We start from the raw sequence: 12264 nt of genomic DNA, 5'->3' as shown, positions 1-12264 counted from the left end.
GGTGACAGGATTTATCGATTCTTAGCAGGGGCATATCACTAACCTTTTGGGAAACAAACTATTGCAAAGTATCACCATATCATTATATGGTCATACCCTTGATTGGACCTTTCTTGCATTCAGTGGAACCAAAAGACGATCATTAGCAACCAGCCTGCTCGATTCTTAGGGATCAGGTGGTAGCTGTTTTGTGTAACCAGTCAACAGAAGGTATGAACAAAAGGTCAAATCTGCGGGATTAGAGAGCATTTTCAATCCATGGCGAACAATCGTCTCTCTCTTGGGTTTTGTAAACTATTCATCATTACTGGGACTAGCCATGTTTGTGTGTCCATAGCTTCACACGACAGCAATTTCAGCACTTGGAATCTTTCAAGGCGGCTTCAGTTTCTTAAAATAAACATTGAAGGAAATCGTGTGTCGTGACAAATCCGTGTTGGCGCTTTGTGTGTTAGTACCAGTTCCTCTGTTATGACTCGATGCTTTTTTGGAGGGGGTGTCTCTGACACACAAAAGGTGCCAAATCAATGGCGCTTTGGAAAAACTGATGGAAAACCACCGGGGGATTGGGGATGGCACCGGTGGGGGCGAAAGCCCAACAGACCAACTCTTAGCGAGCCTGACAGGATCGAAGTAGCTCCAAATCATGACTCTAATAAAACCCAAAGTGATCAGATATGCAAGACAAACAAAGAGTCTTGAGAACTAAAAAAATAATTGCATAAAAACAATGCTCCTAAATTTGGAAAAACAGAGACATGAGCGTATCACAAAGAGATAGGATTATGGAACATTTAAATCATTGGCTGTCATTGATCCACATAGACATAGTAGAGTTGCTGTGACCTTGCTTGAAAAATGAACTGATTTATTATTGACCAAGCACTTCGTCAAAATTACATCGGATATCATTGAAATTAACGAAAAACATTAACAACCTTTCTCATTTGCAATGGTTTAATTTTACTGAATAAATTAACTCATTGGCTATCATTACCGTACTGGCCCGAATATAAGACGACCATATCATTTCCCCGGGAAAAAGACAGCGATGAACGTTGATACGTCCATATATGTCCATACGCAAAATGGCAAAAAATGCACTAAAATGGGGTAAAATCCACTTCCTAGCAGCATTTATTGATTAAATACAAATACTGGCGCTTTTCAGACATTAAAACCGGGCCAGGGGGGTGATTTCCCTGGGAAAAGACAGCGATGGACGTCAATGGCGAAACGACAAATCAGACCTAGTCTCAACACATCCACCACCACCCTGCAGCAGTACACTGGAGCTTCAGGAACATGAAGTGAGACAGGTACTGCGGACTGTGAATACCAGGAGGGCTGCTGGCCCTGACGGAGTACCTGGGAAGGTGCTCAAAGCCTGTGCTGACCAGCTGACTGGTGTTTTCACAAAGATCTTCAATTGTTCCCTGCAACAATCCAGCATCCCATCCTGCCTGAAATCTGCCACCATTATCCCTGTCCCTAAAAAGCCAACCATTGACAGCCTGAATGATTATAGACCTGTTGCACTTACGCCTGTGATCATGAAGTGCTTTGAAAAGTTGGTCGCCCACCATATCAGGGATACAATCCCTCCCTCAGTTGAGTGTCACCAGTTTGCCTATAGAGCAAATGGGTCCACTGAGGACGCCATCGCCGTAGCTCTACACACAGCACTGAGCCACCAGGAGCACCATGGGAACTACGTGAGGATGCTTTTCATTGACTATAGCTCAGCCTTCAACACTATAATACCGGACATTCTGGCTGACAAACTCTCCCACCTTGGACTATCCTCTTCCATCTGCTAGTGGATTAAGAACTTCTTAACCAACCGTCCACAAACTGTTAGACTTGGTAACCACCTCTCTTCCTCCATTACACTGAGCACTGGCTCCCCTCAAGGCTGTGTACTGAGTCCTCTGCTGTACTCCCTGTACACATACAACTGTACACCGACCCTCCAGTCTAACTCCATCATCAAATTTGCCGATGACACCACTGTTGTTGGACTCATCTCAGGAGGGGATGAGTCTGCTTACAGAGATGAGGTCAACAAACTGAACAATCTCACACTAAACACCACAAAAACGAAATAAATAATCCTGGACTTACGCAAACGCAGCACAGATCTGGCCCCACTCCTCATAAATGGAGTATGTGTAGACAGGGTCCAGTAATTCAAATTCCTGGGGGTCCACGTCACGGACAAGCTCTCCTGGTCTACCAACACCACGGCAGTGGTGAAGAAGGCCCAGAAACCTCTCCATTTCCTGAGGGTACTCAGGAGGAACAACTTGGACACTAAGCTTCTGGTAACCTTCTATACAGCCACTGTGGAGAGCATCGGCTGCTCTCTGCCCTCACTGGATGACATTGCTAGCCCTCGCTACCTCAGCAGAGCCGGGAACATTGTCAGGGACCAATACCACCCTGGTCACAACCTGTTCCAGCTGCTGCCCTCTGGCAGACGCTACAGGTCTCCCAAAGCACGGACAAATAGACTTAAGGACAGTTTTTTTTCCCACAGCCATCAGGACTCTGAACTTGCGTTAGCACAACACACAATCCCTTCTGTGCAATAACTTCGGGGTGTGCAATAACAAAGTGCAATATCTTAGATTGTGCAATATTTTAGAATTTACCTAGCCAGGAAGTGACTTTTTATACTTTTATATTACTACCGTATTTTCTCGAATTAAACGCGCACTCGAAAATAACACGCAGGTAATTTTGGGCCAAAAACATCTGGAAAAACGCAGTAATCGAATATAGTGCGCACCTAAAATTTCCCGCTGACGAAAATCAGAAATCTTACCTTTTTTTCTTCGTTTCACGATTGTTTTGTTCAAAACCGGATAGAGAAATCTTCAGGTACGAGCGTGTCGAGTGTCGTGCAGTTGGTGGAGTTATGCGTTTGAATTTTAGGACAATAGATGATACACAGAGTGGACAAACATATCATGTAGACATGTTATGTTGCAATACCTTTTAGACTTCCTTGAACATTGACTACATTTCAATTGACAATACCATGTTTTAATTCAAATATCTATTGTCATTCTCAAACAAGAAAAGGAACATACAAATTGAATAGATAAATGATTTGAAGATATGCACAATGGAAAAGACTATCACGTGTTTAAACTACAAGTGTTCATCAAGAGTACAAATTTATTCATTAGAATCCTTTAAATGAAGAGTCCGCATCAGAATCTTTAAATAGTCTCTGCAGATATTCCTCTCTCTCTTTGTCTGTCCTCTCATCCGTCTCCTCATACATCTCACACAACATCCTTCGGAAGGGTCTTGCGCTTGAAGATGACATTTGGTTTCATCTTGGAGCCATCCCCGTATGCACCAAGCATCACAGTGAAGCGAGATTTTTCATTTCCTGTAGACTTGATGGTGACTGACTTTACACCCTTAAAATCCACAGTCAGTGAGTTCGGCAGATCAAAAGTCAGTGGGGTTTGATCAGCGTTTCCTATATTCCGAAGTGCATAGTGGTGCTTCTTCCTCATCTTGATTATGAACCGCTGATACTCCATCAGTTTATGTTCGTAGTCCTCCGGCATCCTTTGGGCAATTGACGTTCTCTTTCTTACAGATAGGTCGTGCCGTTGCATAAACTTATAGCACCAACATGCAGACGATTGAAGCCGGAATCCTTGTTGGTTTTTTTCATGATTTTCAGGGCGAGGATACGCAGCTCGACACCCTGCAGCTCTTCTCTCAGCAATCGTTTTAAGAAGTTCTTTCTCTAACTCTGGGAACATTGCTTTTCTTCCACGTCCTGATGCTTTTGCTGTTGCTTTTTCTTTCAATAATGAGTCTTTCTTCTTCCTCCAACCACGGATGTTAGCTTCACTAATATCGAATTTTCTTCCAGCTTCTCTGTTGCCCAATTCCTCTGCCACTTTGATGACTTTTCTTTTGAACGCTGCGGTATAACTTGCTCGTTTTGATGCCATGTTGCTTGTACAATGTCCAAAACTGAACTGAGAGAGGGTGAACTGAGACGAGTACGAGGCTAGAGGGGGGCAGTGGTGGTCTCGGCTTTCCGATTTTCGATCGGCTTTACGAGATGACGTAAAATCCGTGCGTCAAAGTGAGTTTGACAATGCTTTTTTCGATCGAAAATTTGTAATTTATTTTAGTTATTGATTATAACACGCACCCCCATCTACTGGAATTAATTATATAGCAAAAATCTGTGTGTTATATTCGAGAAAATACGGTATTTATGTTTTTTTTTACTGAGAAAACGCACTTTGTGGAGTAGCACCACCAATTTCATTATACGCAGCTGTGTATGATGAAAATAAAGGCTTTTGATTGATTTGATTGACATTCATCGCCGCCAGCATTGACTCGTGCTTGCTGGAGAAGTTGCAAATCAGAGCCGTCGAGAGCGTTGGTCAGTCCGCATCCCTTGATTGACTGAATGATTAGATCTTTCGGCAGCTGATCCCAAGCATCGACAATCCATTTCAAATAAACTTCCATTGTTGGTGCTCGCATGTTGCCAAATTTGGTGTATGTAGCTCTTCTCGCCGTGCAACATCCAGTTCTCGTATAACTGTCGGACTTTGGCCTTGAATGGGCCGTTCCAGTAGATGTCGGGGGCCTGTACAAATTTGGTGCAGCCTCCTGGAATCACGGCCACTTCAATCTGGAGCTTCTTCAATTGCTTCTTGGTGGCATCGCTAATGTGACAACGGAATGAATCCCAGGCAAGAAGGCGCTTGCCAAACAGAAGAACCGATGATCTACTGCAGAAACTTAGAAGTCAGATCGTCATTGAAGAAGGAGCGGACGGCCCAACAAAGATGGAGCGTATTCTTGAACTTGGTGACAATCTCCTTAATTGGTCGCTTGTTCTTGAGTAGGACGTACGGTCGGCATTTAAATCCGTTGGATCGAGCGGTCAGCATGACAGTAACGTGGAACTTGTCATGACCACCAGTCTTCACGGGGACCTCTCGGACTCCCTCATTCTCAACGGTAAGACTGCTCGAGTAATCCATGCAAACGGCCGTCTCGTCGGCAGCAAAAATGCATGTATAGTTGGAGGTGTGACGGCTCTGTTCGACGAACAATAAGTAATTCACGATCTTCTCAGCATACTCCTCCAGCTCTTTCTGACAAGTAGTCGTCGGGCGGCGTGAGACCAAATTCTGGCGAAGCAAAAACTTTTCCAACCAGCCATTCCTTGCCTTGAAATTTTCGTCGGTCGAAAAAGTGAGCGCCTCTTTCTGGATTAGCATGCGGCTGACGCGGAGCTTCTTCTGACGTTGCTGACGAACCCATCTGATGAGCTTCTCGTCGAAACCCTTGTCCTTCAAAGGGCATCCGGCTCCTTGGAGTCGCTTGGTTGATGAAACGAAGATGCCTTCAACAGAGCCTCGAGCTGTGCTTTCTGTTCCGTCCAATGTTGGATGAATGCACGAGGAACCTTCTTGTCTTTTGCAGCCTTTGATTTATTGTATTCCTCGGCGTACGCAAGAGTTTCCAGTTTAAAGTTTATGTCGTAGTTCTTCCGCTTCAAAGGGGGTGCATCCTGATATTCGGAACCGCTTGACATGATTGCCAAATTTTTATGTTCTTATCGAGCTCTGCGGAAGTTTAAAATACCCGGTAATTTTCTACTATACTACAAACATGACGTGTTCCCGTAAAACCTCTATTTCACCGGCATGCCGCTCTATTTTTCAATTTGTGCCCCGTAGTGACGTTCAATTAGAGGGTGCCGTTCTATTTTTCAATTCTTCCACCAAAGTGCCGTTCTATTAGGCTGCCGTTCAAATAGAGGTGTCGCTCGAAGAGGTATTACGGTATCTTGAATTTGAAAAAGAAATCATAATTTATTTTACACTGGAGTAGGGTTCGGTGAATGCGCATATGAAACTGGTTGGGTTTGGTAACTCCAACAAGGTTAAGAATCACTGGTCATATGCAACATTCGCACTGAACTGTCATGCTTCATGACTTTTGCGGTCGTAACGTCGAATAGACATACCTCGCATAGTCTTAAATCGATAACTGTCTGTACTTTTAGTTGATTAGTCAATTTATTAGACAGTCCTAAATAGCGTCAATATTAAAGAGCTATTTTGGCAAATTACCTTCTGAAGACTGTTTGGATTCAGCTGCGTCTTGTCAATGATTTTAATGGCCACCTATGCAGCAAAGAAGAAGCAAGAGACAAACATTCAAAGAAAAGCCCCACAAAAAAGGCCATCCGCAATGAATGTCCACTCACCTCTCTCCCAGTGAGGATGTGTCGGGCCAGCTTGACCTTGGCAAAGTTCCCCTTGCCGATTGTCTTCAGCAGGCGGTAGTTTCCCACGTGAGGTTGCTGAGGCTCGTCGCTACGCGAACGTACGCCCGAACGGGACGAACGGGAGCCGCTGACCTCCTGTCGGCCATTGCTGTGAGAGGACGTGTGCTGCAAGACAACCAACCAGTTGGTATTATTTCAGAACTATAAAATATTCCCTTTGCTCCCATTGACAATGATAAGATGGCCAATCCATTTGGATTTGGAGTACTCAGATTTGAGAGGCATTTTCCTTGTACAAATATTGCTGTTGTTGTTGTTGTCTTGACACTATCAAGACGATTGCCAAATTCATGGCTAAGACCATGTTGTCATCAGTCTCCTGAGTGGCCCCATGCAGTGTGTTGACGTCCTATCACCATGCCAGCTTCCCAACCATATCTACGGCACAAAACCCTTGTAATGCTGGTTCATTTTTATATTCCTTGGAGTCGGGGTGTCTTCGTACACACGAGAATTTGCAGTTTCGCACCTCGGAAGATGCGAGCTTCGGGCGGTGAACAACAGCACATGCACGCCTATGGCCAAAGGAAAGCGGTAGCGCTTCGAGTAGAATAACGGTCGCTGCAATTTGCAGCATGGCAACCTGGGCGCAGAGACCATACACTACACCTCAGAACTCTTAACCTCATAACAATTTATTTTTATTTATTTGCACCAAACAGATCGCCACAACACGCATGCATCCCCAGGGGGGGAAAGCGTTCACTTCCTGTGTGTCACTTTTAACGGCGGCACCCATTAACATTAAAAAGTTTCATACCAGCTGAATACTTTAATGGCACAATGGCGGGCCAGTTACCAGTATCCGTGCAATCCTTGGTGTGAGCTGGGAAAAAGTGAAGAAAAAAAATTATACCATTTTTTTAGTCACAAATTATGGGTGCGCGTTATTCACGTGTGTGCGTTATACTCAAATTAATACGGCATATGATATTTGCCACGCCCATTCTCCCTCTATTGTAGATTCCTTCTTCGGCACAGAGATGAATTGCCAAGATGGCGCCGTTCACGCGGGAGCCAGTGGCAGTAGCTCTGTACACTTATGTTTTTCGTGTTTTACAGCCCTTCTATCTTTTTTTAATTACATTTTAATATTTCTTAATACATTCCTTTTTACTTTACTTTGTACTTTATACTTTAATGTTTTTACAACTTTCCTTGTTCTGTTAGCCTGGCTTCTTTCGGCTACTTCTTTTTTGGAACCATTCAGCCATGCCTACGCTGTCACACACATGGGACTAGCTGTTACAATACGCAGCAGAAGGAGCAACCCTCTGTGCCGCCGGAGATTCGGAGCTGGACAAAAGTGCCGGGAGAAGAGGCAACGCTTCTGACCAACCATTCCATCGTGGGATAAGATGGAAGAGCTGTCGGCACTTACCAGCAACGGAGTCGAGGGGCTCTACTCTGCTACTGTTGTCTTCAGCTCCAGACTACTGAGGAACTGTGCGGATAAGCTTGGAAGAGTGACTCTGCATATTCTCTACCTCGGTCACAGTCTGCAGAAGTTCCCCATCTTGTGGAAGACTTCCTGTGTGTGGTTCCAGTTTTTGTCCAACTTTACGTCTTTTGAGTCTGTATCCGTTTTTGCTACCGCAACCAAAATGGCGCCGTTCAAGTGGAAGCCGGTGGCAGTAGCTCCGTCCACTCTTGCTCGTTTTGTGTTTTTGCTGCTTTCCTGTCTTAATGATTTGATTTGGTGATTCTTAATGATCCCATTGACTTTGATTGGCTTTGTACTTTTTGCTTTTGCTTCGTTGTTCTGCGGCGTTTGCGACAGTACTGTCTAACTTATTACTATGCCTTTTCTTGCTACTGTCACAATGAAATTTCCCGAATACGGGATGAATAAAGTTATCCAATCCAATCCAATGAAGCACTCGCCATTTTTCATCTGCGTAGATTTAGACATTTTTAATAACTTTTTTTATATATACACCATATTTTCACACACACACACGTACACACACACGTACACACACACAAAACGTAGGTTACACTTTAAAAACTGAAATGTATCCTGTTGAAATTGGATTTTTTTCATACTAAAAAACGGAGGTGAACACGTTAAAGAGAAAATGATCCCATCGAAATTTGGCTTCAAGGGGAAATCTACCATCCCAAAATGGGAGACATTAAAAAGTGAAAATGATTACATAAGTATTTGAAATTCATCTCAAGCTCAAATGGGAAATTTCAACCACCCATCATTTACTGCCAGCCTCTCTCATTGACAACAAATCTGGACCTGATTTGTCAGTGGTCATGTCAACTTAGTTGCTGGCTGCGCTTCTCACGACACATTTATTGGTTTTGTTGGAGAGGCATCTTTTTCAAAAGCCAGCGGGACTGACCGTATCAAAACTGGCAAGGGTTAGTATCAAGTGAACCGCACCCGAATGCATGTCCTCTTCACGCCCACTGAAACTCAGTTGTCGTTCCATATTCAGTCCAAGGAAATACGCTGGTTCTTCAAGTTTTCTGGAACTAAAACTGCAAACTAGTTGTTTTAAAAGATACCGCTGAAACTCACAGTTGTCGTTCCATATTCAGTCCAAGGAAATACGCTGGTTCTTGAAGTTTTCGGGAACTAAAACTACAAACTAATTGTTCTAAAAGAGATTTTCTCCACAAATATTAAAGTGTTTTTGTTGCTAAAACGAGACTAAACTTCGCTCATCTATTATCTTTTATTCCAGTATAATTTTATGTAAGGAAATACAGTGGTATCTTGACTTAGAAATGCTTCTAGTATATAGGAAATGTTTAAGTTACGAAACACTTTAATATGCAAATTACCGTTCCAGGATACAAAAAACTCTCCCACTATCAAAAGATCAGATACTTGATATAGCAGCATTTGAGAATGTTGCACTGGAGTGGCCTCTCTGGTCTTAGCAGGCAAAAAAGGCTGACTTGCCACTCACCACGCTCACAACATCCACACAGCGACGCTACAAGCACTTCCTGTATACAATATTTTTCTTTTTAAATTGTCGTGCTGGTGTTCATTTCCTATTATCTCCCAACACCTCGCTGGCCTCCCATTCACAGTGAGTCTTTGAATGCGCAAGGTTAGCGCACTGTAGAAGCCAGCCAGTTTAGCAGAGGAGCCATTCTGTCAGTGTAATTAGTGAGTCAAGAAATGACCCTCCTTGTCTCTCGGGCAACGAGTTCCTGATTCTTGTGCTGCCCCACGTTCATCACAGAGTTTTTCCTCAGTGTGCCTAACATAATTTGAAGTTGTGGGTGTATTATTGGGGTGGGTATGTTATTATATTTATTATTTGTTTGCATATTACAAAGAATTTGGTTCTAATGTTGATTTAAATGCTGTTCTTGCCGCTCCGTGTGAGTGACATGAAAGAGAGAGATAGTGCAGAAGAGCTGGACTGGTTTTGTAGCATCATTTTGACGACTTAATATAAATCGTTTTCTTGTATTTTTGCTCTGTTTTTGCATATGCATGTCATACAAAATTGGTATACTTTTGTCATTTTTAAAAGGTTCATAAACACACAGAGAAACCGAATAAAATGTTAATAACATATAAATTAATATAACTGAAAAATGGAAATATATTACTTGCGGCCCCTAAAGCATTTTGAAGTAGATTTTTTTTAACATAGTGTTTAAAATAAGAGTGTTGAATAAAGGGTTAAAATTTAACTTTTAGCTATACCAGATGATAAAAAGTACATTTTGGTTTAACTCTTTGGCTACCATTTTTAACCAGATCAACAATAAAGGAAACGATAAGACAGGAAACATCAAAAAAGCATCGCATTATTAGTTTTTTCCAAAAATAAAAAGATCAGCAAATTTCCGCCTTTTACTCAAGAGGCTGCAGTGCCTCCTGTGAGCCTGTCATGTCGGCGCAGAAAAACGGCACTGGACAATGACCTGAGTCCCTAGACGCCACTCGACACTTCCACTGACAACCCACACGATTCGATTCGGGACGGGAAGGAGTTAGAGAGGAAGGAAAGGAACAGGTGGAGGGGGGTTAATCCATGACGTACATCAAGCTGGCGGCCAGCCATTAACTGCTCTGGGAAAATGGCCTTTCAGAATAAAGCCACAACAATTGTAAATGTTTTAATCTCTGAGAGGGCACTCATAAAAATATTCAGACTTTTTATTTTAATCAACTTTTGAGTGTTATTAAGGGCTATAACCAGTTTAGAGTTCATGAAAATAACACAAAATCAACAAGAGGCGACGCGACATAAGAACAGACCTGAAAATCGCCCAAAATTAACAGAAAATGTCCCTGTAATAAAAGGTAGTGGTACAAACATAGCCAAAAATCAAGAGAAAGTTACAAGAAATACACAGGAATAGAACTGGCCAATATCATCAAGATGCTATGGAATGCCATATCGCAGAGCGATGTTAAGTTTGCAATATTTCTTTTTCTGAAATAAATCATTTTCATTTATTTACTTCAATTTACCTGGTAACGTGGTTGATACTAGTCTCATGGGCATGCCAGACATAAACACAATCATCATAATATCACGATTAATTTTAATTTACACTCATACCTGAATTGGTGGCCAGCCGATCGCAGGGCACAAGGAGACAGACAACCATGCACACTCACACCCATACCTCGAGCCAATTTAGAGCGTCTAATCAGCCTACCATGCATGTTTTTGGAATGGGGGAGGAAACCGGAGTACCCGGAGGAAACCCACGCAGAACATGCAAACTCCACACAGATGGACGTGACCTGGATTTGATTGCAAAATATCAAATTATTCAATTTGAAAAAAGAAATAAGTCTATCTTGAGGAGAAACTGATGCTTTTGAATGACAGGAATTACAATTTTCTTACCAGAAGTCTAAGATGTTGTGGCGACCATATTGGTTCTAATGTCGAAATATCTCGATTGTTTCGATGGTTCATAATACTGCAATTGTCACTTTCGAACCAGAAATAAAAAGATAAAAAATCAAAGCGGAATTTTGTTTTATTTCCTAATCACAAATGTACAATCATTTCCTTTATGTGTTCCGAAAGGGTGTTGCCTGCCAGGAAGTGTGTCCGTAGCGGTCTAGTGTTCACCAAGTCTCTCTGTGCAATAACAGCACAAGATACACATTACGCAGGGATCAAGACTGATATTTTAATGATCGACCACAAGACCTTCGATCAGCCCTAACAACTATCAAGACAACACATCTATCAAGGCTACTTCACTGTGGCCAGTCAGAGCACGTTTAACTACGGTAAGATGGCGCCGCCTGAGTGAGCAGTGGCAGGCACAAGTGAGTGAATTTTTTCACGTTTTCAGCAAGATATTTTTTTCTTGAATTTCATTCAATAAGTTTTGTTTAACATTTTAGCTGTTTATCTGTTCTTTATTTTGAAATAAATGACCGTATTGGCGGCATTGTCTTGCGTTAAGGCGTTTTGTCTTTGTCACCTTGCAGTTTCGTGCATTTCAAGTCTAACTTATCCGTATTTAAGCCGTACCCTGGATTAAGTTATCATTCTTTTGAGCAACAAATACGGCTTATATGCGAGAAAATACGGTAATTCAGCTGGTAGGAATCTTGTTAATGTTAATGGGGTCCACCATGCACTTAAAAGTGAGATGCACGCCTCTTGTGCATTAATAAAAATCAATTCTCGTAAGAGATCCAAGGTGTAACGGCTGGTCTCTCCGCCCAGGTGTCCGTGCTGCACGTAGCAGCGACCATTCTTCTCCACAAAGCGCTGCAGCTTTCACTGTGCCACCAGGGCGCATATGCTCCTGTTCACCACCCGAAGCTCGCATCTTCCAAAGTGCGGAAATGCAAATTCTCGTGTGGACTAAGACACCCCGCCTCCAACTCTGTTGAATTTACATTATGATGGATTTACGCCATAGATACGGCCATCAAGCTGGCATGACAATAG

The 12264-nt window shown here is 42.6% G+C and overlaps 1 protein-coding gene across 7 annotated transcripts in view; it reads right to left on the bottom strand.

The window, feature by feature from the left end:
• mark3a (MAP/microtubule affinity-regulating kinase 3a) overlaps positions 1 to 12264 on the bottom strand; it is a 59252-nt gene that overhangs the window by 44474 nt on the left and 2514 nt on the right. For all 7 annotated transcript variants that reach the window (XM_077620441.1, XM_077620443.1, XM_077620444.1 and 4 more), the window contains exons 2-3: positions 6275 to 6460; positions 6138 to 6191 (exon numbers count right to left, since the gene is read on the bottom strand). In XM_077620441.1, the coding sequence (XP_077476567.1) occupies positions 6138 to 6191; positions 6275 to 6460 (240 nt within the window). The remainder of the gene's footprint in view (positions 1 to 6137; positions 6192 to 6274; positions 6461 to 12264) is intronic.

Source organism: Stigmatopora argus, chromosome 15, assembly GCF_051989625.1.
Source record: "Stigmatopora argus isolate UIUO_Sarg chromosome 15, RoL_Sarg_1.0, whole genome shotgun sequence".
In the NCBI taxonomy this organism is placed as follows: Eukaryota; Metazoa; Chordata; class Actinopteri; order Syngnathiformes; family Syngnathidae; genus Stigmatopora; species Stigmatopora argus.
Note: the sequence above shows the minus strand (reverse complement) of the source record. Positions and strands in the feature narration are given on the sequence as shown.